General features: G+C 44.1%; 1 protein-coding gene across 4 annotated transcripts in view; it reads right to left on the bottom strand.

Annotated features, from left to right (window-relative positions):
- Nucleotides 1-4,601: 4,601 nt before the first annotated feature.
- LOC146784363 (actin, gamma-enteric smooth muscle-like) overlaps nt 4,602-27,430 on the bottom strand; it is a 43,696-nt gene continuing 20,867 nt past the window's right edge. For all 4 annotated transcript variants that reach the window (XM_085636206.1, XM_085636205.1, XM_085636204.1 and 1 more), the window contains exons 2-9: nt 27,139-27,298; nt 18,489-18,617; nt 16,672-16,782; nt 14,357-14,441; nt 14,022-14,183; nt 10,422-10,613; nt 9,699-9,880; nt 4,602-4,819 (exon numbers count right to left, since the gene is read on the bottom strand). In XM_085636206.1, the coding sequence (XP_085492332.1) occupies nt 4,676-4,819; nt 9,699-9,880; nt 10,422-10,613; nt 14,022-14,183; nt 14,357-14,441; nt 16,672-16,782; nt 18,489-18,617; nt 27,139-27,264 (1,131 nt within the window). In that variant the 5' untranslated portion in view covers nt 27,265-27,298 and the 3' untranslated portion in view covers nt 4,602-4,675. The remainder of the gene's footprint in view (nt 4,820-9,698; nt 9,881-10,421; nt 10,614-14,021; nt 14,184-14,356; nt 14,442-16,671; nt 16,783-18,488; nt 18,618-27,138; nt 27,299-27,430) is intronic.

The following is a 27,430-nucleotide window of genomic DNA, read 5'->3' as shown; positions in this document are numbered from 1 at the left end:
TCGAGACACTCATGGGGCTCCTGCTGGAAGATGGCTGTGGAGCGGGGGAGACCGATCTCCTGCAGCTGGGAGAGGTGCTGAGCGGCTGCCATGTAGGGGGTGGCGAGCTATGTGATGACGCAGGCACGTGCTGGAGGGCTGCTTCTCTTCGACGAGGACATTGAGGGAGTAGCTCCAGACAACTCCCCGCAGGTCCCTTGAGCGGATGAGCCGACCTGCCTGGAGGAGGTCTTGGCAAGGCTGCGGGGCCTTACGCCACCTCGGGCGACCTTTGCTGGGCATGGCTACCCCATAACTGCAGGTCTATTGAGGGGTCGGACATGGTCTGTTTGCCGCTGCGGGCCCACATGGGCTACAGGCTGCACAGAGGAGTCGACCTGAAGTGGACCCCCTTATCCATTGGCCTACTGACCGCAGGTGCCGCCCCGGATTTGCAGGTACAGTCGATGCCACGTGGTGGAAGGTTGGGGGTGCTGAGTTCCCCACGCTGGTCTTTGGAGATCACCCTCCTGCCCCACAGTATCTGAGGTGAGACATTAGGGGTGGCTCCTGCCATGGCACGGGCCCACGGTTCCCCCTGTGATGGCCAGGGCAGCCAGGATTGGTGAGGCGTGCCTTCCGGAACGGTCGTGGTTTGCTGGGGGGCCCTGCATCCTCCGACTTCTCTACTAATGGGGGCCCTTGGTTACTTAGAAGCGTGGATGCGTCACCGGTAGGAATCTGGCAACATGGAGCTCCGTACGGCATCGTCGGCCCTATATAGGCGCATCTGAGACTCACCCCCCCCCCCCCGGCTGAACTCAACCCACAGCTACTGCCTAATGCCTCAGGTGCTTTGTGGTTCCTGATGGGACGACCTCGGGCGACGGCACAATTGAGCTGCGAGGCGTCCATAGCCCGACTCAGTGTGTGCCAGGCACTCAACAAACAAGCCGCTTCCTGATCCGTGGCAGCATGAATGACTATTGGCCCTTTCCCCTGTGATGAGTTATATCGGAGAGAGGCCTAGGACTGTGCTCTGGCTTCGCGCCCTCTTGCAGTGGCCTCTGAGAGACATAGGGAGGGAGGTTGCATTGCGAGAGACTGAAAGGGTACATCATGGGGGAGGGGTGGGGGGACAGCCCTGGATGCCGAGTTAGCCCCCACTGACTCGTACAAAGGACAGCGTTATCCACTCGGTCCGGGGCAGACCTCCATATCCTTGGCCCATAAACTGCCAGCCACTAGACTCTCTACATGGTGAACCACAGCCCATGAAGGCACGAAACAAGCCCTCTGCTCCCACGGTGCAGAAAAAGTTAGACAAATATACTAAGCACACAGCATCATCAGATGAGGCCGGTGGTGTGGGCGTAGGAGACGTTCAGTCAGAGGGACTCTAAACAGATCTCAAGTAAGCGATGCAAGGCAAAATGGGAGAATCAAAAGTAGATTTATCTTTAATTCAACAATACTTGCGGAATGCTGTAGACAAAGTCACAGAGGTAGAGAGCAGAGTCTCTGAAACCAAAGACACCGTCCAGTCACAGGATTCGCCATTAGCCTCACTGAAGGAATGGTTAGCCACCTGGAAGCCCAAGCAAAAGACGCTGAAGGAAGGTCAAGGAGTAACAACTTGTGCATCGTGGGCATCCCAGAGGAAGAAGAGGGGGCTGCATCAACCACGTTTATCTCAGACTAGCTGAAGAGCTGGGTGCTGACCTCCGAGGTCTCATCCTGCTTCTAAATAGAAAGGGCGAACATGGCCCTCATCGCAAGGCTTCCTGGGGGATCCACACCTTGGCCCTTCATTGCCAGAGTACTTAACTATGCTGATCATGATGCCATCATCCGAGCTGCACGTAAGCTTGGGGCTCTCACCTTTCAATACTCCCCAGAGATTATCTTTCCGAATTATACAATAAAGGTCAAACAGCAATGGAGATCCTTTCAAAAGGCAAAACAAAAACTGACAGCCTTGAACATTCAGTATATGCTCCTCTTTCTTGCTCAGTTAAAAGTTATCTTCCTTTAAAGCCATACCAAGCTATGTCCCAAAGGTGGGGAGGGGAAGGTTAAATGTTTTACGTGTATTAATGCTCAACGCTTCAAGTTTGCTCTACGGTGTCTCCGGATGACACATTAAGTGAAATTGTGTCATGACGGCAACGGTCCAACTGTATCATACTGAATTTTTTGTGCCAGTCGTGGCTCAAGTTTCTGATAGAACTTCAAGAAAACGTTTCCCAAACAAATCAAGTTCTTTGAAGATGAGCAGTGACTGAATATTGAGTTAATTTTGTTTTTTTTGCTCTCTCGTGGTGTAGCTGAGTTTCTAACCCCTACCCACCTCTTTAAGTAAATCATCACTATGAGACTTCGCTGCTATGTGTTTAGTTGTGGAGGTTTGCACATAGGTTACTCATTTTAGTATCCACATCAACAGTGTTGGTAGAAATTAAATTTGTGTATGACGCAGGGGCCCAGGTATGATGACCGAATGTCCACTGTGAGCACTGCCAGCTTGCAGAAGGTTCGATTATTTCCTACTGTGGATGGCTGGTGGGTTATTTGCGCCTTGAGGAAGGGGTCGGCAGGTGCATGAGCCTTGCAAGTATCAGTGATTAGCTGTTGGGAAGATCAGTAAAGAAAGAGCATGCTGAGGGAGTGTGGGATGCTCTAATGCGGGGTGGGGAGATGCAGTTAGTGAAAGGGGATTGTTTCAGTGGCTGTAGACGAGGCGCTAGCAGCTGGTGCCTTGTAGAGGAAACGGACCAGAGGATCCAAGCTGCTTGGTTGGGCTGGGCAAAGGAAAGCGGCAGAGCTGGATGAGAGAGGGTAACTTCAGGTGGTGGATGTAGCTTCTTTCTGTTCTCTTCTGTTGGGGGGCAAGTAAGGAAAATCACAAGCAGTTAGAGGAAGCAGGAAGAAAGTGTGGTGATGCAGCCGTTTCTGACATAGGAATGAGATGCGTAGACTGGATGTAATGTTCAGAAATTATAGGAGTGATACAAGGGCAACAGTTGGGAGTGGGCGGGCGAACTGCTGGAGAATTATACCGCCCTCGTCTTTGTCTGAATGCGACAGGAATGATTTGACAGAGCTGCCTGTTGCCGATCTGAAGGAAAAGGAACTAGTGTTGTTCCCTGTTAACACGCGTCTCCTCAGAAGCAGTCGACAGCAGCAAGAGAGGGAAATTGGGACCGTTTTATAACGGGTGTGAGAACCACTTAATGCCCCATTGTCTAATCTTTAATGGGAAGTCAATGAAAGAATGCAAACTTCTACTAAATAATGTGGGCGTAACTGTCAGCCCATCCGTGCAACAGCAAACCGGGAAACCTATTGGAAAGCTGATGTCTGACCCAAAGGCCACTGTCTTTGAACTTTTTTCATTTGCTTTAAAAGAATTGATGAAATGTACTCTTGCAACAGGCAGTTAAAGCGGTCGGTAGCTAGCCCTAAGAATGGAGGCGAGCAGTTTTAGGTGAAGGCGATAAGAGTGTAGTTAACACAGGCCAGTATATAGCAGACGGTATTTATTTTAAGGAGGCAGTGTAAATCCATGTAGTGATGCATATCATATGGGAATGGTTGTTGGGGAGGTGGCTCCACCACAGGTAGGACGAGGCAGGTAACTCCTCTGGATAGGCCTTTTCTGAACCTAGGGAAGTGTATTGCTAATTTGGATTGCTTCCGCCAGGGACGGTAGGTGCGTCAACTTGGTTCAAATATAGCCAGCCTGCCAGCCAGTGTTTGTTAAAAAGAATTGTGCATCCAGAAGTGAGAAGAAGGGCCTGTAGGACCAGAAAGGGAAGAGGGGCTCGCAGCTGCAGAGATGGCAGGTCCAGGGAGTGAAGCTGTCCTTAGAAGTCCATGACATGGATTGTGGTGCAGTTAGCTGAATGAGACAGTACTTACAGGAGATGGGATGCCAAACCAGTGGGTCTAAGAAGTGAAGGAGGCACATTGGTGTAGCAGATGGAAAGCCACACCCTTTGATTAAGGAGAGAACTGTCATCCTAGCAGGTTCAGGACGTGAATGATGAATGGTACATCCAGGAAATAGAAAATTGGAAGAACAGATCCAGGAAGGAAAGGCAGACTTAGGTCTGGGATGGTTTAGGAGAAGCTGATGTGTGAGGTAAGTAGACGTTAATCTAGCTAACAGGGGGGACACATACGTACGAGTACAGGCCGAAGTGGGTGGTGAATTTAGGAGAGGTCAGAACAGTTTATGTGTTAGTCTACTGTTTGTGTAGTTTTGTAATGTCCTACACCTTAGCATAGCACTGTTTTGCTTGTGCAGTCCTGTCATACTTGAGTAGCCTCTTACACATCTCGCTTGTGTCTGTTTTGGGTTGTGCTTTGCTGCTAAATACACATAGGTGTACTGTGCCTTGTGAAGGTAGGATATCTAAATCCATCACTGGCCACACTTTTTCAGAAGTTGCTTTCTATAAATGTATGCATCTGTAAAGATGACGTGGTACCGTACCGGCCCCCACCCTGCCATAATCCAATATGGCGAACATTTTGTGTCATTTGACTGGGAGCAGTTTTAGGTGCAGCACTAATCAACCATGAGCTTGTAGACCTAGAACACAGCTATGAAGGCGCGCTTGTATTTTGCAAGTTTAATGTTTGTAAGGTTACAGGCGGAGAGAAGAGTCATTCCAAGATGTAGTGGTGGTTCTTAGAAGCACTTCCTGTGCACAATGGAAGGTCCTGCCTCGTCGTACTCCGGTTTGCTGATCCACATCTGCTGGAAGGTGGAGAGGGAGGCTAGGATAGACCCTCCGATCCATACGGAGTACTTCCTCTCTGGGGGCGCAATTATCTGCAGGGAAGAAGACAAATAAAGGGTGGTGATCTAGAGTGCTATAAATGTATGCGATGCATAAATCTTTATGGAATCTATATTGCTAAAGCCTTCATGTAGGTTTCCAATCAATTGTATTACAGTTCACCATGAACAAAGGCAGACAAGCCTTATGGGAAATCTTGAGCTACTTTATAAGCTGCTGGTCTTTCAGAGTTTGTTAGTGCTGGAGCAGAGACAATAACAAGTCTAGTAGACACCTGTCATTTGGCTGATTGACTCCGTCGTAATCCCACTATTGTGTCCAAATGTTGGCCAGGTTGTTCTCAAAGCCGAAGTTCATATTAAGGTGGTGTGTTCTAGTGCTGAAGGTATCTTGAAATGGATTTGTGGTCTGTACGATATCTTCTAGTGATTGGTATGTTGGGCTAGGATGTACCTTCTAGGGTAGGCAAACTATTTTAGAAGGGCATTATAGTGCAGGTGGTCTAGAATACATTCTCTAGTGCTGAGAGGGGGAAGTGAAAATATCCTCAAATGCAAGAAGAGTATATACTAGAAAGTGTGTACTACAAGCACGATCTGGATATAACTTCTAAAGCAGGACGTGTGGTACAGAAGGTATTTTTAAGTGCACGAGTTGTGATCTAGGACAGTGATTCTTAACCTTTTGACTTCTGTGGACCCCCAGTGTATTACTGCTGGAAGCCAGGCATGCTGCCTGAGCAATTACTACAGTTTGATCCTCAAACAATATACAAAAATACAGGAACAAGCATACACCAATACACAAATTATCAAATATTTTATTCAACTCACTATTGAAAAAAAAAGTGAAAATCACAATTTTAATGGGAAGGTTGGAGCTTTTCAAAATGTAGGTTTTATTTGTAAAAGACAAAGCAATATGGTAGACCCTAACATATCACTGTCTTCTTTGCACCTAAAGCAGGCTCTCTTTTTGTTCATTCTAAGTTCAGTTTGCTGTACTTGTACTGCTCCCATGGATCAAGATAAAAATACCATTTTAGTTTTTTGCATCCAAGTTCAAATTCCTTCACATTTACAGAGCGTTTAATGTTTCTTTTTTATACATCTGTACCTAATTAATCTGCTAATAATATTGAATTTTATAAACATTTGCATATCTCTTAAGTAGGTGTTTCAGACCCCCAGTGTCCATTGACCACAACTTAAGAACCGCTGGTCTAGCAAAATGTCTTGTGAAGGGAATGTCTTATAACAAAAGAGGTGCAGTCTAGGAGGTTTATTATTCTATACCAGGGGTCTCCAACAGGTAGCTCTGGAGCTACCAGTAGCTCGCCAACACCCTGAAAGTAGCTCCCCGGGATGCAGCTCAGCATAGTACTCATTTCAGAGGGTCAACCCAGCCATATTGAATATGATCACTTTGCAAGAAAAGACAATGTTTTCTTTGAGCGTGTTAACCCCAAATAGAATGTGCATATTTGATACAAAATCATGTTATTTGTTAGTATGAGAAACTAATATACTAATGTTTGAAAACAAAATGATTGAAAATCCAAAACATATTTAAAATTGCTCTTTGAATGGTAGTTCACACAGATTGGAGGAGGTTTATAGCTTGCTGGATTTCCTGTGTGCCAATGGACACCTACATTTGTGACTGTTACGTCAGTAGCCATGTGGAGACATTTTATTATGATATAACTTTACTTTTCAAGACACTGCTGTCATGTGTCAAGGTGGTTGCGTTCTATTACAATATTGAATTTTAAGTATTGTCCAATCAAGATCCAGACTACAGACTACCGCAATATCATGAAGGTAAGTATACAAAGGTATGTATACTTTTATGTATGTTCTTAACTCCGCATCTATTTATCTTGAAAAAAGATATCTAATAATACTGCAAAATGAGCATACCATTGTAATTGGCTTGGATGTGCTCCCTACTGAAACAATTGTTCAAGTCATCAGTAGCTCAGCACTATTTTGTGATTCAGAAGTCGCTCTCCTTATAGAAAAGGTTGGAGACGCATTTTCTAAACAAAGTGTGATCTAGAGGTATCTTCCTTACAAGACGTGTGGCCTAGGAGGTATCTTTCAACTGCAGGATGTGTGCTCTAGCAGTCATTTGTTATCACAGGAGGTATGGTCAAAAAAGATCTTTTAATACAGTAGGTGAAGTCCAGGAGAGGAGATGTGGTAAGGATGAACAACCTGGTGTCAAAGATGTGTAGAAGAAGTATCTTCTACTAAAGCAAGTGTGGTCTAGAAGGGGTGATCTATATGGGATCTTCTGCGAGAGCAGTGGTAGTGTATACGCTATCTTCTAGTACAAGGGTTGTCGTATAAATGACAAATGTATGCTCCTAGGATATAACTTCTAGATCAGGTGGTATGGTCTATATTATCTTATGCATGGGGCTTCCATTAGGGCGTTTCTATTAAATCATTAGATAATGTCTAGGCAGTATTGTCTCAAAATCGAGGTGTAATCTAGGGCACGATTGTAGATAGTAATTTCTAATGCCTACACTTGAACTATTCATTCAATCTTGACACCCCTCTCTTCCAACATTTGACACCACGTACATGTGTGTGTGTATACACACACACAGCCACACACACACACACTCCCCCCACCCCTCCTCCCTGCATACTCCAGTTGAGGGGCGTTAACTAACCTCACTTTTCTCCTGCATCCGGGGAAACCAGTATGATTTTGTTTTAGAGGGGTGGCAGGTTGCCAGGTATAGGAAGTGTTCCCAGAGGCCTATCTTTTTCTGTGTAGAGATCTCTGCATGTGTAACTCTATAATTTAGTAGTGAATGTGGGAGAGATAAGGGGGAGCGACAGGGGAATGGGGAATACTTACTTCTAAATGGGAGGGACAGACTACTTCAAACACCCCTCCACAAAAGATTAAGGGTATTGCTATAAATAAACTACACTTCTAAAGTGACTGCCAAAATGATCACAAAACAGTAATAAATGTACTTCAGCCAGTCTTTGAACAAGCCAAGCACCATGCATGGCTACTTTCAGGTACTGTGAAACTTTCCCACAGAACACTATGGAGACAGGGAGAGTGCATACAAGAAAAGAAGAAAAAAGTGTACGTATGCATGTATGTATATATATTACATTTTAAAAAAATTGAATTTGAATTAAAGTTACTATCTCAATATTCAAATTAATTTTTTTCAGAGTGTATATATATATATATATATATATATATATATATATATATATATATATTCCGAAAGACTTGAATTTGAATTAAAGTTACTATCTCAAATTTTTTTTAAAAAAGAATTAACACAAAAACATAACTTAATTAAATGTAATAAATATTAGCTAAATATTGTTAGAAAATTAGAATGTTGGGAGCTCCACTGAAGACAATAAAGTGGCTCAGGGCTAACAATGACTGGTCTAAGCCTTCTGCTCCACCATGCCAATGCTCGTCTTTCTGTTTCCGCCTTTTTAATTTAGACCATTCTACCCTCAGTGGATGGAATGTTCTAATTGTCGTATAGCTCTTCTGCCTTGAGCTATACTGGTTTTTAAAGAACCTCTCCCCCGTTATTGGCCCTCATCTGTGGCTTGGGCCTATAACTCGAATTCAGGGCCTTGAACAACTGGTATACCTTTGGCTGTGGGCTATAAGGCTGTAAAATGAAAGTCCGCTTTTATTTTTTATTTTGATTAAAGACATTTATAAATTCTATTTTAATTATTTCAGTTTCTGCTGCAACATGTTACTTTATTAGTTATAGTTTGACTATAATTCTAAATTAATTTAGTTTTTAATTTATATTAAAATATTTTTATTTTTTAAAGAGTTAATAAACGTCATTACTTTTCCCTATACTTTACCATGGGGCAGTGATCTTCAAACATTTTAAGCTCGTGCCCCCACTCTTGTAAACAAAATCTCAGAGCTCCCCCCACACCCTCAGAATAACATACATCGTTTTTCACAACTATTCTCTACCAGCAACTCTAAACCGATGTAATAGCTAAAACATTGCAATTATCACTTTAGAAAATGCAAATAAATACATGATTACCAACATGCTATGTCAAGCTTGGGCTCCTTAAAATGTAAAAGTATAGACAGAGTGATCCTTTATCAGACGTGGGAGTTGGCACTTTGAAGGTTATTTGGACAGCCCCCACTTCTGACACCTACACCCAAGCTACAACATAAGCGACAAAGGATGTTATTATGTTCCATTTTGGAGGTACTTCCTGCAGTTTTTTTCTACTACAAAAACAACAGTTTACTGCATAATGTCCATCTCAACCATTACCTGTGTTCAGTTAAGGCCCCCAATTTGAAGCCCTGTGCCATATAGAGACCTTCGCTGATGTGTGAAAAGTTACTAGTAGCAAATTCACTCGTAAATTCTGTCTTAGATGTATCCACACCCTGACTCGAGGGGGTGGAGACATCTGCACCCAAGTAAAATTCTACACCATGCAATGGTGAATAGCAAAAAATGTGTAGACTTACATCTAAGTGCAGAATAGGTTTATATGTGAGTAAATGTACACAGTTTAAATTTAACTTTGTAAATCAGGCTATTTGTTCCTGTCCTTGCACTTTTGCTTCCACATTAAACCCACTTATGTTAGTTGTAGACTTTGTAGCTTTCAATCGAATTACCACAATTGATAACAGTACATTGCTAAAGGGAGGTAAAGGACTGATTAATTGGTGCCCCTGTGACATGCCGTCACATGGCAACCCAAGGAATGACTCTGGTCAGACAGCAGGGGTAAATTTAAACTGCACAGTTTAACAATCAATGCTGCAATGTCATCTGAAAATGGTAATTTTTAATACACGTAACATGACCTAGCATTGAAAGATTTTATGTTCCTCATCCTATCCTCCCCATACCTTTATTTTCATGGTGCTGGGTGCCAGGGCCGTGATTTCCTTCTGCATTCTGTCGGCGATGCCTGGGTACATGGTGGACCCTCCGGACAGGACATTGTTGGCGTACAAATCCTTCCTGATATCAATGTCACACTTCATGATGGAATTATACGTAGTCTCGTGAATGCCAGCAGACTCCATGCCTGTGGGGGATACGACAGAAAGAGGAAATGAGTCTGTTCCAACAGATTTGACTTTGCAATAGAAAAAAAATATTTGAAGGATATATTTGGGTACATTTGAATGCAGTTTCATCTGGACAAAAAGAAAATCTTCCAAAGCCTAATTGATTATTTAAAAAGTAGTTTAGGAATCGCCACAAAACAGAGCACTGAATTGAGCCCTGTTTTATCAGACTGTTAGCATTTTTTCAGCAAGAGGTCCAAAAGAGTGTAAATTAACCTGGGATGGATAGCTGGATAATGTGTGATAAATGATCCTTTTAGAAATCCACCTTTTAAGATAAATAAGCATATTCTATCTCTGCCTAAAATATTGAATCCACTAATTTGCATTCCTCTACATTGTTAAGGTAAGAAATCTATTTACTATTCTTAACATTCTTAATCACATATACTTTGCAATGCTGGTGTTTGTTGGATGTCATATTTTTTGTCATGCAGTAGAACATATGCAATACAGAGGGATATACCTTTAGCAACAGGTCTACGCCTCAGCACTCACCAATAAAGGAGGGCTGGAAGACCGTCTCAGGGCAGCGGAAGCGCTCATTCCCAATTGTGATCACCTGACCATCAGGAAGCTCATAGCTCTTCTCCAGTGTCGACGACGCGGCTGCTGTTGTCATTTCGTTCTCAAAGTCCAGGGCCACATAGCATAACTTCTCCTTGATGTCACGCACAATTTCTCGTTCAGCTACCAGGAAGAGAGGACAACGTTGGTTAGTATGAAAAGGGTACATGGTGCACTTACTCTGTAAGTGTGAGGTTATGTCGACGGGAGGCAGCTAGGTACATTTAGCAACAGTTACGGTAGTAGCACACGTAGTAAGCGCACAGGATTGGCAGCTCATATACAAGGATTATTGCCCCCCAACAGCAGCTAGATGTTACCCGTTCAATCCAGAGGCAGCTTATGTTAGACCCCAACTCACAGCCATGTAACATTGGACTAAAACCTGTATGGCCACACTGGCATTTTAAAGTCAGACAGTAGAAACAGGACATGCTCATCAGACATAACACTACACAGACTAGAAAACGCCACAACATATCTCCTTTCTTTCACAACAAACATAAGGTGACAACAGCCAAGGCACAACAGTTTTTTTGTAAACCCACCACTGAAACATTCCCAAAATGCTAAGGCGGCTGTGAAAGATCAGGAAAGGCTTGTTTTGAATTCCATTAAGCATTTGTGACAAGTTGTTCACAATAACCCCTACCCTCATTTACAAGCAAGGGGAGACAAAGAGTGCCTCAGACTCAGTAGGGCAGTGGTTCCAAAACTTTAGGTCTCTGCTCTAGACAGGGGCATGCGCTGTCATGAAGAGACATGTTGTATATACTTTGTTGGTTCAGCCCGCCCCTGGCTTTCCATTTGCTGGGTCCATTGTCGCTCTTATATTCTTTCTTCACATTTGTCCATGTCATGCCTCTGCTTGTGTTAAGCCCTTCCCAAGAACTATATCATTCCACTGGTCGTCATTTTGGCATCTGTTTTACAAACTACTTTTTTTGTTTGTTTTGAGCACTTAACATGAGCGCTCATGTATTCAGTCGCTCCGAGTGCCTGTTTTCTTTCTCACCTTCAAAGTGAGAGTTTTTTTTCCGCTCCCCTCCTGCTGCCCATCGTCTTGCTTGCCCTCTCCCTTCCTCGTATTTCTCGTTTTATCTGCAGGGGGTTTAGATGCGGCATCTGTAATGCCATGCCTGACAGGCTTATCTTAATGTGTATGGCAGCTTGGAGTATTGATCTAAACATCCTAGCTAAGTAGTTGCATGTTAATCTAACTGTCGCACTACCAATGTATATTTTACTTTGTTATTCAAAAGTCACTTTGCTTTGAGGGATATGTTGAATTAAAATGCCCACTGCTGTGATGTTTTTAGCTGTGCTCGCACTACACAGAAGCATGCGCTATTGAGCAATTATTTCTGCATTTGTGGCATTGTTTTTTAATATGTTAATCATACTTAATGAGGCGTTACGTTATTATGCACATTTTGTTTTATTCTTCGCTATGGTCATGCTCTTAGCCGTGCTTATATTCCACGGATATATATGTTTTTTAGCAAGTATTCCTGCTTGTGTGATAAGTTTTCTCACTAGGTTTACTTTTTTACAATATGGCATCATGTACACTTTATTAACAGTGACATCTGCTCGCGTGACATGGCTTTTCAAGGCGTGAGGTTTTTTTCAATCCCCCTCCTGCTGCCCGATGTCTTGCTTGCCATCACTGTCCCTTGTGTTTCTTGCCTCATTGGATGGAGATTTAAATGCGGCGTCTTTCCAGCCATGCCTGACCGACTTATCTTAATATGGATGGCGGCTTCAGGTATTAACAAACATTTTTGATAAGTAGCAGCATATTAATCTAACAGTCACTCTCCCATTGTATATATTTATTTGTTATTCAGCTGTCACTTTGGTTTTTACCGATGTAGTTCAACATCGTCAAAGGGGGCTGTCAAAGCCATTAGTTCTAATTGCCCAATTGATTTATTGTCACATCATTTGTGTTTTGCATTGAGCTTGATTCAACATTCTTCATAGAAACGTGGGGCACATAACAGATGTTTTAACCAATCCAATAAACTACGGATACATTCCATTGACATTGTCAAAGGCAATAGCTCTCGATTTGCCTAGACCTGTTGGCTTTGCCAATGCTTGTTTAGTATAACTAAAGCATTGTGTGGAAGTGCACTGTCATTTACAGACAGCACGTTTTCCATTAAAATGCTCACTAATTTTGCACAGGCATACAGTTTTAGTGCTATAACGAGGTTGCACATAAATGATAATGATAACATATGGAAATCGGGTCTCAATGAATTTTTATCATTTGTGCACCACCAAGTAAAGTGTCTTGATTTGTTTTGATCATATTAAAATCTTTGTTTCCATCAGAAACTTCTGAATTAAAAATAACGTGTTTCATTTTTGCTTACCTAACTGCTGAATGTGTACAGTTCATTTATAGGTGTTTTCTTTTTGTTGAGAGTTACAAAAAATGACATCCTTTCACACACCTGTACCCCAGCAAGATTGTCATATAGTTCACTTTTCTTTTATCTGACTGCAAAGTGAGAGGAGTTTGTAAACACCAATAACCATGTTGAAAAAACAGCAATTCGTCAGAATAAATAACCTGACACTTGACTTCTGTCTTGAAGCACAGCAAATGTGACAAAATAAATACATAATTTAAAGGCATTTTTATTTATTACTTGGACTTTGTGACCCATCAAAAATCGACTTCTGACCCACCAGTGGGTTGTGACCCACAGTTTGGGAAGCGCTGAAGTAGGGTGAGAAATTAGGGGCGTAGTAAGATTGGGGGAGTGAGAGCTTCAGATTTCCCAACCATCACACTGGCACATCTTGTTTGAATATATGACAAGCAGGGTGCAGAAAGGGGGAAATGAGGATTTGTAGTGGTAAGAAGTGAGAGAAAGCACATTATTTTGTGCAATAACCAACATTTTTTAAGTCTTTCTAACCAGAGAGAGATGATAGTGTGTGTGTGTGTGTAAAAATTCCTGGTGAAATCCGGCAGCCACCTCACCATACCCGACCAAAAGTCCTTGCACCCAACAAAATACACTTATTAGGAGGTTGTAACACCCCAAACACCACCACCTGAAGATATGCCCCTGTGAGAAATACTAGACGAACTTGCAGAAACCCCAGTGCGGAGGCATATCTAAGAAGTAGATGAAATATAACATTGATTGAGTTCCTGGAAAGATCTTGCTCTCTGCCGGTAGCTTACGTTGCAGGAAGCGGACTGAACCAACAGACACAGTGACATCTGGGATGAATTAGAATGTTGTGCAGACTAACATCCTAGAGGCAACAGAGACACTCCACTTTGATAATGTCATCTGGTGACTTGTCACACTGTAGCACCAATAGAAGTTTTAGAGCAAACTTGCAGTGTGGTCAAGCTTGCTGGCGGCTGTATGAAGCCCATCCATGGATCTTGAGCGTGAGCTTGTAAAATCTGGCAGTAGAGAGGCAGTAAAGCAAACAGGCTAGTAGGTCTATGTGTGGCTTGTGATCTATCTGGCTACCCATTAACATCTCATGTCCTACCTGTAGTGACAAAGGAGTAGCCCCTCTCCGTGAGGATCTTCATCAAGTAGTCTGTAAGGTCACGACCTGCAAGGTCAAGGCGCATAATGGCATGTGGGAGGGCGTATCCTTCGTAGATGGGCACATTGTGTGTCACTCCATCACCAGAGTCCAGCACGATACCTGGGTGGGAGAGAATGGCGTGAGTAAACTTGTGCACTGTGGGTGCTGTTCATATGTGCTGGATACATGTCAATGGGTCAATGGATACCAACTACAGTCTCTTTTGCTTTTCTTAATCTTCTAATCCACTAGAAAGTTTTGGTTATAAATATAGTTACTATGGCTTGACTCACCTGTAGTACGGCCGGAAGCGTAGAGGGACAGCACAGCTTGGATTGCAACATACATGGCAGGAACGTTGAAGGTTTCAAACATTATCTACAAATTAAATTAGACAAATGACGTCATTGATAAGACTTCATCAGTATAAACAATTCTATGATGGAACGTGCACTGCTGAGGCTTGATCTGAGTTTATCGTGTGTACCGTGCTCCTGGGTATCGCTCCCTGATCTAGAGCGTAAATGTATATTACTGTGGTAGCATCCCCAAATCCGTGGGGTATGTCTCCCAAGGCACAGGTTAAGAGAGCTCCCTGAACACCATGTCACCACTAACATACATCTCGGTCGGTATCCTCAATAATTAACTAGGAATAACATTTAACTTTATAGAGATGCCCCTGATGAAGGCCAACCGGCCGAAATGCATTGGGACAATGATTAATATGTCAATCCTGGAATGATGCAGTTTGGGAACTGTAGTCAACCCAAGAAAGAAAATTATTGTGAATAAAACAATACGCATTAAAATGAACTTTTGAAAGGAATTTTTTGAGAAGCAAATACTGTTGAAAGTGGAAAAAGCTCCTAAGAGAGCTCTCTTAACCTGTGCCTTGGGAGACATACCCCACGGATTTGGGGATGCTACCACAGTAACTTTATCAGTATAGACTCCTTCGATCACCATGATCTTGTCTCATTGTGTCACTGAAGAGGTGTGTTGCCGTCTACAAAGGAGCAAAAGGCTCTTAATGTATTCTTGCTATTTGCAGAATCTCAACTTTCATTTTCCCTAAAATAAATTGAAACGGGAAATCAGCCAATGTTTTTAGTCATTGAGAATAAATGACAACACATAAAGAAAAGCAATTACAAACGTTTGCCATTTGGTTGGTTTGTTCGCTGCTTCATGTTTTTGATACTAAAAATGTTTTTTTATCAAACCACTTTCTTTTTTTACTTTGTTCAACTTGCCATCTTACCAGAATCAGTTAACCAAACCGTTAGCAGAAGGAGGCAGTGTGAATTCTGTTTTAACTAGCGCCGATAGCTAAGGGACGCTACGCTCTGCCCTTCTAGTGTTTTAATGAAGGAGATTTTCTGGAAAATATCCCGCGGGCAGTGGATAGGATTTAATTCCGAACTGTTCAACAAATTCACAGCTCCACCGAGGCCGGCTGCTGTTAGGGCTGGATGTTTTACTCCTTCTATGGTCCACGTTATGAGGCAGAATTACACTTTTGGTGAAATGTCGCCCCTCGCAGCTCTAAGTGTGTCTGGGCCGGGAATGATAAGGTCTGTCATCACTAGACCTGACCATTACAGGCCCGGAACACCATACCTCTCTTTCTGCAGGGGCTGGGGGCAGTAACTCAGTTTGGCCCCTGCCTGAGCCCCTGTAGCAGCACGGGGGAGCAGACAATGCCGCTCCAGGACAGGATGAACCCTGTCCTGCCCCCTGCTCTCAGCAAGTAGAAAAGGTCAGTCAGAAGGCTTCTGCGAGCAATCGGTAAAACAAGCATGGAAAAGAACCCCTTATTACTGAGTCAGTCTAGTTATTCCAATTCCTGGGACAAAATTTGCAATTGCAGGATATTGTTGCGGAAATATACCGGAGTCAGAGAGTCCGATTTCCCTGTACCAGATCCGCAATGAGGACCTATGCACAGTATATGAGTGAAACCACTAGAACACGTAATAAACTTGGTTTAAAAACTAGCAAGAGACAAGAGAAGAGAGGGAGACACCAACCTATTCATAGCTTGTATCAATATCCTTGTGGAGTTGAGGGGATATCACCTTACATTCACACAGGGAGACATAAGAAAAACTATTTATGTATATTGTGTACGTACTTGCATTTGTGGAACGTGAACCTAACTGAAAAGCACGCAAACGCTGAACAGAGGACGTAAAGCTCAGAGATGCGATTGAAGACAGTTTACGGTGGGGCCCAATAATCTAAGATGGCCAGTCTCCACCATGCATCCTGGAGAAACTGATTTCCAGCAGACCATCGAACGTAACCCCAGTAGTACTTTGTGTTGTGTCAATTCTGGTCAGGACATAAACTAACATCCTTTCATCCTTCAAAACGTTATCCATTTTGGGCAACTCTGAGTTCGCTTTTGGATGTGGGACATTGCTGGAAAAGCGGTGGACTAGCTCAATTTGATGCACATGCTGGTTGCGATCACGCCCTGCCGGATAACTTTCCACGAATCTAGCATGTTCAGAGAAAGCCCCATAGTGAGACCATGCTGTCTTGTCCAGTAGGGCTGCTGTGCCCCACAGTTTCAACATTACCCCTCTTGCTATTGACACACCTGAGTCATTTTCTCCCGGTTCGCCTTTGGGTTCAGGGGAGCCTCTGTGAGCAGTGTGGGGTGCTCCTCGGGGGCCACTCGTAGTTCATTGTAGAAGGAATGGTGCCAGATCTAAACCAAGGAAACATAAGCAGAATCTTAACTTCTGGGGTCAGATATTAAACAGCAAGTCTCACAGGATCATGAATCATTTACGGTCTGACTTGGAGCCCAACATTTAAGGTAGGAGATACATGTGCAGCTCAAACATATAGTGCTCTGAAAGTAAAAAGTGAGGAAAGCAATATTTCCTAAAAAGGGCAGACTTTGATAACCCCTTCTGCCCTGAACACCTGGCCCAGGGTGACACTGCCAGTGTTCTGCACAGAGCAACTTTCAGTTGACCAGCGGGTGTCATGGGCAGCCTGGGGCATGAGGCTACATCTAATTTACCATAAAATCGTAGTTGCATTTCGAGGCATCAGGTTCTCGTTGAATGGCAATCGAGGGTCAAATCGACCTTGGCTTCTGACTGGATCCTTGAGCCTATTTCTACTCAATGGCGTCCAGCCCACGTGATCCCATGTGATCCTTTACGCTTCTCTTTCAAACTTCAGCGAGTCAATACTGCCTTACAGCATGAAACCATAGAGCTAGGTGAAGGTGCATACATGTACAGTAGTCATTCATGTCTAACCCCAAAGGTGGGCTTCACAGCATGGTTCAAGCTAAGAAACCGAACCCCGTCAAGAGTTTTAAAAATGTTCACAGCTGCAATTAAAATACTGTAATTGATGCCACCAATAACTTTCATCATCACACACATGCACGGTATTAACCACAAGCCATAAGGATGGTATAGGACATTCCTGTATCTGCTCACATCTCGTGTTGCGCAAACCATGATATTTAACCCAAGTATGAGTCTATACTGTCGTTCTCATACGGGCTTATACCATGGTATTGAAACTATGTAGCAGTCCATACAACCTACCGCAGTGGAATAACACAAAGTGATGGGCCCCCTGCAGAATGTGAAGAAGGGCCCTTTTGTCTTCTGTATTTCAAAGATATGCATTGCTCTTGGGATAAATAGGAGCACCATGGATTTTTAGGGGGGGGCTGAAATGTTGGGGGACAGGGGCTTGTGTTACGCCCCTGAGTACCGCATCCACGTGCAGAGCTCCTGGTATCTAACCCCAGACAAATATATATAATTTCCATCATATATCTGCATGTAGCCAGAGAAAGAGTCTATATGACCTGCGTTATATTCACACATCCATTTACCTATCCTCACACACCTTGTGGTATTCACCTCTCCTTATTAATGTTGTACAGTGCCCAGATGTCTTCATAGCTCCTTTCAGCCCATGGAATCTAACCCAAGACAGGCCTTCCCACGGCTCCTCCTTGGTGTGTTGAGCCTCATTAGGAACAATCACATTCTAACAACTCGAGGTGCTGAGTCGTATCAGCGGGTTTCTTAGATATGTTCACAACAGCCCCCAGCTCGTGGCATCAGGATCAGTAGGTGGTCTGTATATCCCCCTACAACTCATGGCATCAGGGCTAGTAGGATTCGGTCTTTATATCCACAGCAACATGTGGCATTAGAGCGGAGTGTAGGCTCTTAACATCCACCCACAACTCAGGTCATCTAGCAACATCTCATGGGATCGGGCTCAGTAGGGGGTCTTTGCATCCACCCACACCTCATGGTATGGGAGTGCAGTGGGGGCTTCACAGTACTCTCCACGTCCACCCACAGCTCATGCCATCAGGCCATGACAGCTTTCCGCCCATGTCTGAAGCACAGTACAGGCGCGCCTTCTTACCTTCTCCATGTCGTCCCAGTTGGTGATGATGCCATGCTCGATGGGGTACTTGAGAGTGAGTATACCCCTCTTGCTCTGCGCTTCGTCCCCCACGTAGCTGTCCTTCTGCCCCATGCCCACCATGACTCCCTGTGAAAAGGAACAAGAGGCCCGTTACCACCACTCCTGCCTGACAGGAAGGTCCACCTACCGCTTCCAGTCTGTAGGGTCCTGAACCCGGAAACTCATCCATAGACTCTCTGAGACAGTAAGACAAATACATCTTAAAATTAAAAGTGGCTGAAGAAAACAGGTAACTCGTAGATCGAGCAAAGGAGTTCTGGTCTAGTGCAGCAGTAACAGGACCCAGTGGCCTATCACATTATTGTATGGGCTGAAGACCGAGGGGCATATTTACAAGGGCTTTGCGCCACCGGAGCATTGCATTTGGCAAATTTCTGGTGGTGCTGTGCCCTGCTCCATATTTACAAGGTGGAACTAAGCCACTTTGGGCCTCATTTACAAGCCCTTTGCGCCACTGGTGCGTTACTTTCGTTGACGCACCAGCGGCGCAGTGTGCCTACCCATATTTACAAGACCACGTAAAGTCACCCCGCATTACTTTTTATGGTCTTGTAAATATGGGCACCTTTCACACATTACTCTGCATGAAAGGGGCATTCCATGGGTGCTCCCACGCAACATCCATGGAACCCGACACATTCCCAGACTTACAACATTTCAGTTCAGTTCAGAAACTTTATTCGGATAACTTGGTATCCATAAAAGCACAACAGCATAATAAATTATTTGACAAATGGAGAGTAATAATAAAATTCATTAACGATAGACAGTTTATAATTATATAAAATACCAGTTCATACATAAGTTTATACAGAGTATTCATACATAAATGTAAGAGCTCAGGGGTTGGACATCATCTTGCGTGCTCGGGTGGCAATTCTCAGAAACGTGCTTGTGCGGAAGACCAACTCTTTCTTAGGCACTGCACCTGCAGCCCACACTGACATGCCCGCTGACCAGCAACCTATAATCAAGACTTACAACATTTTGTAAAGCTGAGAATGCGCCAGAATGCTGCGCTTCCCCAGGAGAGGCATAGGAGTGCGCAAAGAGGAGAAATACTTTAATTTCTCCTAATTTTTTTCCTCTTTCTAGGCATGCTGTAGCACACATAGAAAGAGGAAAATACCATCAATGATCTGAAGCTGTCCCTTCCTGCACAAAAACAATCATCCCCACAGTGCAGGCACCCTTGACACATGACGCAAGGGTGTCTGTGTTGGACGTACGGCTGATGTTTGTGCGCTGGCACAGGGGAGAAGGACAAGAATGTGCCGTATCTTGTAGATACAGCACATTGCTGCCCTTTTCTAGTAACGCACAGCAGGGTAGCTGGAAGGCTTGCTGTGCTGCAGTGCGTCAAAATATTGTAAATGAGGCCCTTTGTGTGGCTTAACGCCGCCTTGGTCCTTCTTGACCTAGTTTTCAGAGGCAAAGAGGTGTGCAATAGGTGTTGCTGTGGGCGTTCCCATGCAACAACCATTGCTTTTTGACACTGCTTCAGATTTACAGGGATCTGTAAATCTGAGGCAGTGCCAAAAACATACACCTCTCCAGAGGAGGAGTAAGAATGGCGTAACAAGGATAAATACTTTTATTTCTCCTCGTTTTTGGCTCTTTCTATGTGTGCTGCCTTCTGCAACACACATAGAAGGAGCAAAATACAACTGATGATGGTTATTGTGCAAGAAGGTTTCCCTTCCTGCACAACAACAATCATCCTTGCTCCGGTGGCCTGGAAGGGTGGTGGGGTTGGAGTGGTGGGGGCTGTTTTTTAGGTCTCGCCTACGCAGCGCGCAAGCACTGCTTAGAGAGACCGCTTGGCATCGCTCAGCACGTTTGTTAAAACTCGTGCATGTTTGCACTTCTCTCTATGGGCACTCATGCACGTTGGGCGTTTCCCTTGCGGGAGCGAGCAGCGGTGCCATTTGTTAGCAATTATCGCGCCTTGCTGCTCGCTCCCGCAAGGGAAACGCTAGACATGCCCTCAGCATCTACAGGTGCAGGCGCGCAGGAGCTATATGTTTTTTAAATTATCGTGTCGTTTTTGAACCGCAATCACAGCGATAAGGCTGATAATGGCTGTTTATGTGTTTCATGTAGCGCTGATAGGCTCCCCTTTGGCCGCTTCAGAGCGCTTTGAGACAGCGTGAACATCCAAAAATTCAAAGCAACTCATGTCTCGCGCAGCCAGAGAGAACAGGGTGGAAATCCTCTCATCCTGGTGCCCCTCTGTCCCTCATCCCCAGAATCCTTAAAAAGACACAGAAAAGAATTGCATTTAAACGTTTTTGTGGGTTTTTGAGGTTTCCCCTCCACCTCCTCTTCCGTTGTCAAAGACGGATCATTTGAACCCCGGCCACACATGAATTGGGTATGTAAACAATTGATTTTGTTTTTATAAACGCTTTTCCCCTCTTTTTGATAACATTTTAGTTATATTTCTGTAATGACGCAGTATTGAAATTTGATTTTATTTACATCGTTTCGGTTTTGAAAACTTTTTTTCCGCACCATGCTTAGTTATGACAGGTTAACTATGCCCATATTTTGTTTGAAAATACGTGACAGCTCTTATTTTCGGCGTGAAAACATTGTTGCTTCGTTTTAGCCCTGGCGTAGCATTGGGGCTTGCTCTTTTCTTTCTTTGGATGTGCATTGACTGCCAACAGTAGCAGTCGGGATGCCTCACCTTTCTTTCAACTTTTGACAGTAAATGCCTGAGCACCCCATTCGGAGCACTGGCATTTCCCACCAATATTAAAAGGATCCAAAGATGATGCGAGACGATGACAAACCTGAGGAAGAGGGCTCAGTCCGTAGCAATGTCTCAAGGTACGGAGTTTTTTTTTTGTTTTTACTTTTTCTAAAATGACCTTTTGCATGTGAACACGTTTTACATACACACTCACACACACTAAGTTATAGGTAAAACATTTAGTATTGCATTTTTTCAGACTCTTACAGTGGATGACCTTGAGCGATGCCACTCCCTATTTTTACCAAATTCTTAAAGTTGGAGTGGGTTTCAGGGCTTTTGAGTGTTTTAGAAAAAAAAATGTAATTTGTTAATACACCAGTGATTTAAATTTGTAATTGCCTTCTTTCTGGACACGCTGCTTTTACGGATGTGACCTTCTCATTTTGGACACCACTGCAATCACAACAACCTACACGGCTCCAGTGAAAGCGGCTCGATGCAGGAGCTTTTTGGGCAACTGGAATTATGCGGCAGGAAAGGGACAAATTATGCAGCAGCATTGAGCAAATTATATGGCAAGAAAAGGCAGCATAATGGATCACATTTTGTATTAGTATTACTTCATTATTTAGTCAGGTCTAAAATTAAGGACTAAATTAAATGTGTTAACGCTTAAACAACACTTTTAAGTACAGGCACGGACATCTCCTTAATATTCTCTTATAAGGTCCCAATGGTGAGACCTATTGGCTATGCCAATGCTTGTGTTACTGGAGACCGGTTTTGCAGCAGAGCTGCGATATAGACCCCATAACAAAAGCAGCAATGCTGGGTGCCGGTTCAGTTAAGCAGCAGTGCTTCACACTAGCACCCTCATCCGCCCGCTGATCCCCTACCACCACCACCACCACCACCACCGGGGGCCTGTCCGATAGAATTGCTAGGGCTGCTTCGTGTTCTCAGTCTGGCCGCTTTTTTGTCCCGGTGCAAGGGTGAGTACTGGAATGCGCTGTATTGTTGTAAACACAGCGCATTACCGCACTTAAAAAATGACACAGCTCGGCGAAGCAAAATTGCTTGCGGCACTGCGCTTTTTCTTGTAAATATGCCCCCAAGTGTCAGTAGGCATCCACCCATACAGTGATTACACCGTTGCCAATCACAGCGCATAAACTGTACATAAGGTCCGGAAGGGAAGTAAGGCTTTGTGTAGACACTGTTGCTCTACTGCCACCTAGTGGCTAATGATGAATTTTAAAAAAGCATAGTGGTGTTCAAAGCTCTTATTTCGTTACCCCGTGCCAGACTCATTCGCGCATAAAATATTGAATCTGCTGTGGCAGGTATTAATGTGTGAGCACATTGTTACTTCGTAATGCCGTTTCTGGTCGTTGGTTTCGAGCAGACCCATGCTGATGATCTCTGCTGCAGCACGGATCCATCGCAGAAGCGGCACCAAGTAGTTAGTAAGAATGCGATATTGACCATGATCTTAAAGACTTCTCAGACAATGGTGCGGCAGCGTCACCTAGTGGTAAGTAAGAATATGGCGTTGACTATAATCCGCAGAGGCCTCAGCTAGTAGTTAGTACAGCAGAAACATTCCTTGGCAAGAATAGGGCTTTGATTTTAAACTAATGGTCCCGACTCCCAACACACAATGGAGCGGAAGAGACCCACAGTGGCGGTGACACTACGATATTGGCCGTGGTCCTGGCCTGGACAGACCGTCGCCATGGTTGCAGCGAGACCCACTGGAGAGTACGAATATTGCAATGTCTGGGCAGCCTTTTTGCGTTCAGGTTGGCTGAGGGCACTGCTTGAAATGGGCGGACCTGCACTTCTCAGCCCGGCTGCATTACATTTAATGAAAGAGTAACTGCACTTCCCAAGAGCAACCAGGTACTAAGGGATAGCGAGTACCAGCACTTCTATATTCCCATTTAAATCACTGGCCGAGGGGCCAGAAGGCAGCCTGCAGTCTTCCTCTTGGAGATGGAGGTGGACGTCATTCATTTTGCTGTAGGATGGAGGGGAAATGGAGGGCCAAACAGAGATGTTTTGTCAATCAGACTGTTTCTGACATACAGCGAACTCTGCCTTTGAAGCACCGCCCCTCTTTTAGAAGTGCTGGGCTGTCTGAACACTAGAAAATTGGGAGGACTGGAGGTGGGCGAGCTACTCAGAACTCGAGCCAGGCTCAAGCCAAATACCTGGCGCTGATGAGCTTCCTCTTGGACCCTCGAGCCAAATTGAGGCACAATTTCAAGTGTCTTCTGACTGGTGCAGGTGCCTTGTCCCCACTATGACATGCTGACTTCTAACTATGCACACGCTGTGGTGACTATGTACTGCAGCTGCACCCATCCGACCATGGCACAAACATTCACATACAGACTTTTCGTGTATGTCAGTGTGCACATTAAGAGGCACAGCGGGCACATGGAGGCCTTCCAGGTATTGCTGGTATAATACATTAATGGCACAGCAGTCGCCACTGAATGAAACTGAGAATTGGCTTTTCATTCTTGTGATTGATTTTTCTGAGACAATGATTAGCAGAAAGCAGATATATAGGGGGGAACAGGTTTTTTTTACCAGTGGTATTCCTAGTTTTTTTGTCTAGAAAACTGGATGGCAGTAAGTAAGTTTCTAAAAAAAGTTTCATTTGCATACTGTCGGGGATGGGTCGTGTCTTTAAAGTGGAGTGGTCTGTCATACCCTTGACTGAAATAAGTGATTTCCCCTTAGGTGGGGGTAGGTGGTATTTATATGGGCGGATAATTGTGCCCATCTGAACAACCACTCCAAAAGGTAATCAAAAATGCCAACAGCCCTATCAGACAGCCTGAATTCCCAATGTGAGCTGTACGTTTGTAGGTGAGCTCTTCACTTTTGTCCTAGTCGAAAACTCCAAGACCTTCGTTTTAAGAAGGCACATACTGGCCTGACCTGTCCAGCCTCTCCGGAAATCTCTGGGTTGAATCAGGAAAACAAGACATTTGAGTGTTAAATATAGTGACCTCCTCACGTATGCTTAAATTTGGATTTTTGATTTAAAAACTTATTTTTTTAGTACATACCCAGGGGATACCTTTGCACCCTGTAATGGTGAATAGCACATAAGTGTAAATTTACCTATGAGTACATCTACACATATAAACTTACTTTTGTAAATTGGACTCATAATGTGTATTGATTTAAAACAGCATACTGATTTAGTTCGCCGAAGACTAAAACAAAAAACTTCACCCTTTTGTATAAAATTGGAGACTCAAGAAGATACTCATCCTGTGGCTGAATTGCACATTATAAATCATCCAGTAAACTATGTTAAATCCTGGCTTCCCTGTTTGATTAAATTATGTGATTCTGGGCAATTGTTTTATTTGTCTGCGTTTTATTTTTCTTCTTAATTACATTTGAAGGCACCTTGAAATAATTTAGCTTGGGGGACGCGCAATATAGAACCTTCTCTTCTTTATGGTTTATTAGGCTATAATAAATGGGAGCCTCCATTCCCTGTATAAAAGCCTGGCTCTAATGTCCTTATTACAGGTGACTTATAACTTTTCTGTAACAAAGAAATGACATTGCTGCACAGATATAATAAGTTCTTATAGTTGAGTTGTTAAGTTACAATGCCCCCTGATATAGAAACCAGCAGCAGAAGTGAAAGGCAGGTCAGATAGAATAATTATTGCTGCCTTATAAGCAATGAAAGCAGTGGATTCTCCTCCGTTAAGCCGAAAGAGCGTCGCCCCACTGCTCTTGCAACAGTGAAAACATGAAAAATAAAATGATAATAACAGGTTATTATGATTTTTTTTTTTTTTGCTTACTTCAGCGGAGCCGGGAGCGGGCCAGAGCCATCCATTCTGATGGCAAGTTGACTCCAGGCAGCTGCAGGAAGGAGGAGGGGTGGTGGCACTGCTGCAAGGGCACATGATGGTTTGGCCAGCCATTTTAGGATGGCCAAACCGTCATGTGCACTTAGATCTCTCCATCCGAGCTGGGCTGTACAGCCGGATAGAGAACAGGCACAGGGTCATAGTACCTTAGTGAGAGCCAATCCAGGGCGCTCAGACCATTCCTGGCGCTGCTCTCATGCTGGGTAATACCAGCATGAGAGCAGCATCTGGATTGGTGTAGGGGAGTCTGTGAAATGCCGGGAGTCAAGGAGCAGAGGCGCAGAAGAGCACTGAGGCAGCAGATGGCAGGCAACCACTATTTAAAAAAGACATTCTCATTTGGTGCCTCTCCCGCGCTGCCGCCTGTGCTGCCCCCGCACCACCCCGCTGTACTGCCCCCCTGCACAGCTCCCCCTGCACTGCCTCACCACTTTAATGGCACAGCAGTAGCCACTGAATAAAATCGAGAACTGTCTTTTTATTCTTGTGATTGATTTTCCCAAAACAATGATTAGCAGAAAGGAGATATTTATGGGAACAGGTTTATATTTTGCATACTAAAGGTCATTACAGAAAAAATTGAACCTCTGTGCCATTTTCAACACATTCTGAGCCTCAAAGCCTTTTTGATCTGACTTATGGTAAAGTACTATTACTATCTTTTTGCAACAAGTTGCTAACTGCCTTTTGATGTGTTTAATTTCATAGTAGATTAAGTTTTAATTCTTTATGCCTTTAACCAAACTACCTCTTTCATATGAAAGGGCAAAACCCCACATGCCACATTTATCAATCTTTCACGCAACGCATCAAGACAACTTACTGCGCTGCGTGAAAGGGAGAGGTCATGAATGCGCCATATTTACCAATATGTGGTGCATTCCGGCTCTCTGCCTGCGCTGGCACACAATTTGCTGCCTAGCACCAGCGCAAGCACCTTTGCACCATGGTGCAAGAGGGCTTGCGTTGAAGAAACAATTGTTTTTGTGCAGGAAGGGACACCTTGCTGCACAAAAACAAGCATCTTGGGCTTTTTCCTCTTGCAGCACTATAGGAAAAGGGAAACATAGAGGAGGAAAAAATATATTTCTCCTTATTGTGCCTACCCTGGTAAGGCGTAGCATTATGACGCATTACCAGGTTTACCATTCTTGGTAAATTTGGGAATACGCAAAAATCCATGGGTAGCTGCTTGGGAAGACCCAAGCTTCACCCATAGAACACCTTCCCATGGCAGAGTAACACAAGGCGAGGACCTGCGTTGCTGTGTAAATCTGACTTTAGTATTGTGTTGTCCATACGACACCATGTGTGACGCAAGGGCAATGCGACACTATGATAAATGTGCTCCCAAGCATTTTGTGGGAAGGCGATAGCATAGGCATGTTTTATAAGGAATAAAATGCCCCCTGCTTTACATTTTAAGAATATTTCAAGTCACCAAGGATTTCCATTACCTTTTGAAGGAACTCATCTATGTAGGATCACAGATATCCACAGTGACGTGCAATAGCCTTATAATGTATAACAGGGGGTACTTTATCCCATATATAATGTTGGTCCATATATGTCAATAAAGGTTATGGATAGGGGTGCATGACAACTGACTTGCATGTTTAGTCAGTATTGGCATCTACCGTCCGGGTGGCTGGGTTAGGAGATCATCACTGTTTCTAAGTTCATGTTTAGAAGATATTAATTCTAGTGAATGGCACTCATTCAATGCAGTGCTATGATCTAATGTATTAAAGGGAACACTTCCAACTGTTAAAGGAAGACATTTGTTCAGTTTTAAAGAGTCTTTATCATGTGACGCCTTCTCTGTCATTTACATGCTGAATCTTTTAATTGGCAGGGCTCGGCTCGTGCTTTGGCTCTTAGAACTGTCAGACCCCTGGCTCGGCTCTATCTGGGGATTTTCTGCCTAGCTCACTTCTAGGGAGAGCACAGTAGGATGTCACAGAGGGTCACGTACCTGGTGGCGAGGGCGACCTACAATGGAGGGGAACACGGCCCGGGGTGCGTCATCCCCTGCGAAGCCAGACTTGCACAGGCCGGAGCCATTGTCGCACACCAAGGCGGTGGTTTCCTCGTCACACATGGCGGATCTGAGAGTTGAGGGGATTCAAGAGGACCTGTGGAAGAAGAGGGGAAATGTCAAACACTGAGGTGAGATAGATGAAGCCAAGCTGCCCATGTGTGGTAAGGATACTGCTTCCCCTCAAGTGATTAGAGAGCATCTACCACAACCGCCAGTGGAGGTTACT

The sequence above is a fragment of the Triturus cristatus genome, chromosome 11 (genome assembly GCF_964204655.1).
Source record: "Triturus cristatus chromosome 11, aTriCri1.1, whole genome shotgun sequence".
In the NCBI taxonomy this organism is placed as follows: domain Eukaryota; kingdom Metazoa; phylum Chordata; class Amphibia; order Caudata; family Salamandridae; genus Triturus; species Triturus cristatus.
This window is presented reverse-complemented; position numbering and strand designations above follow the sequence as displayed.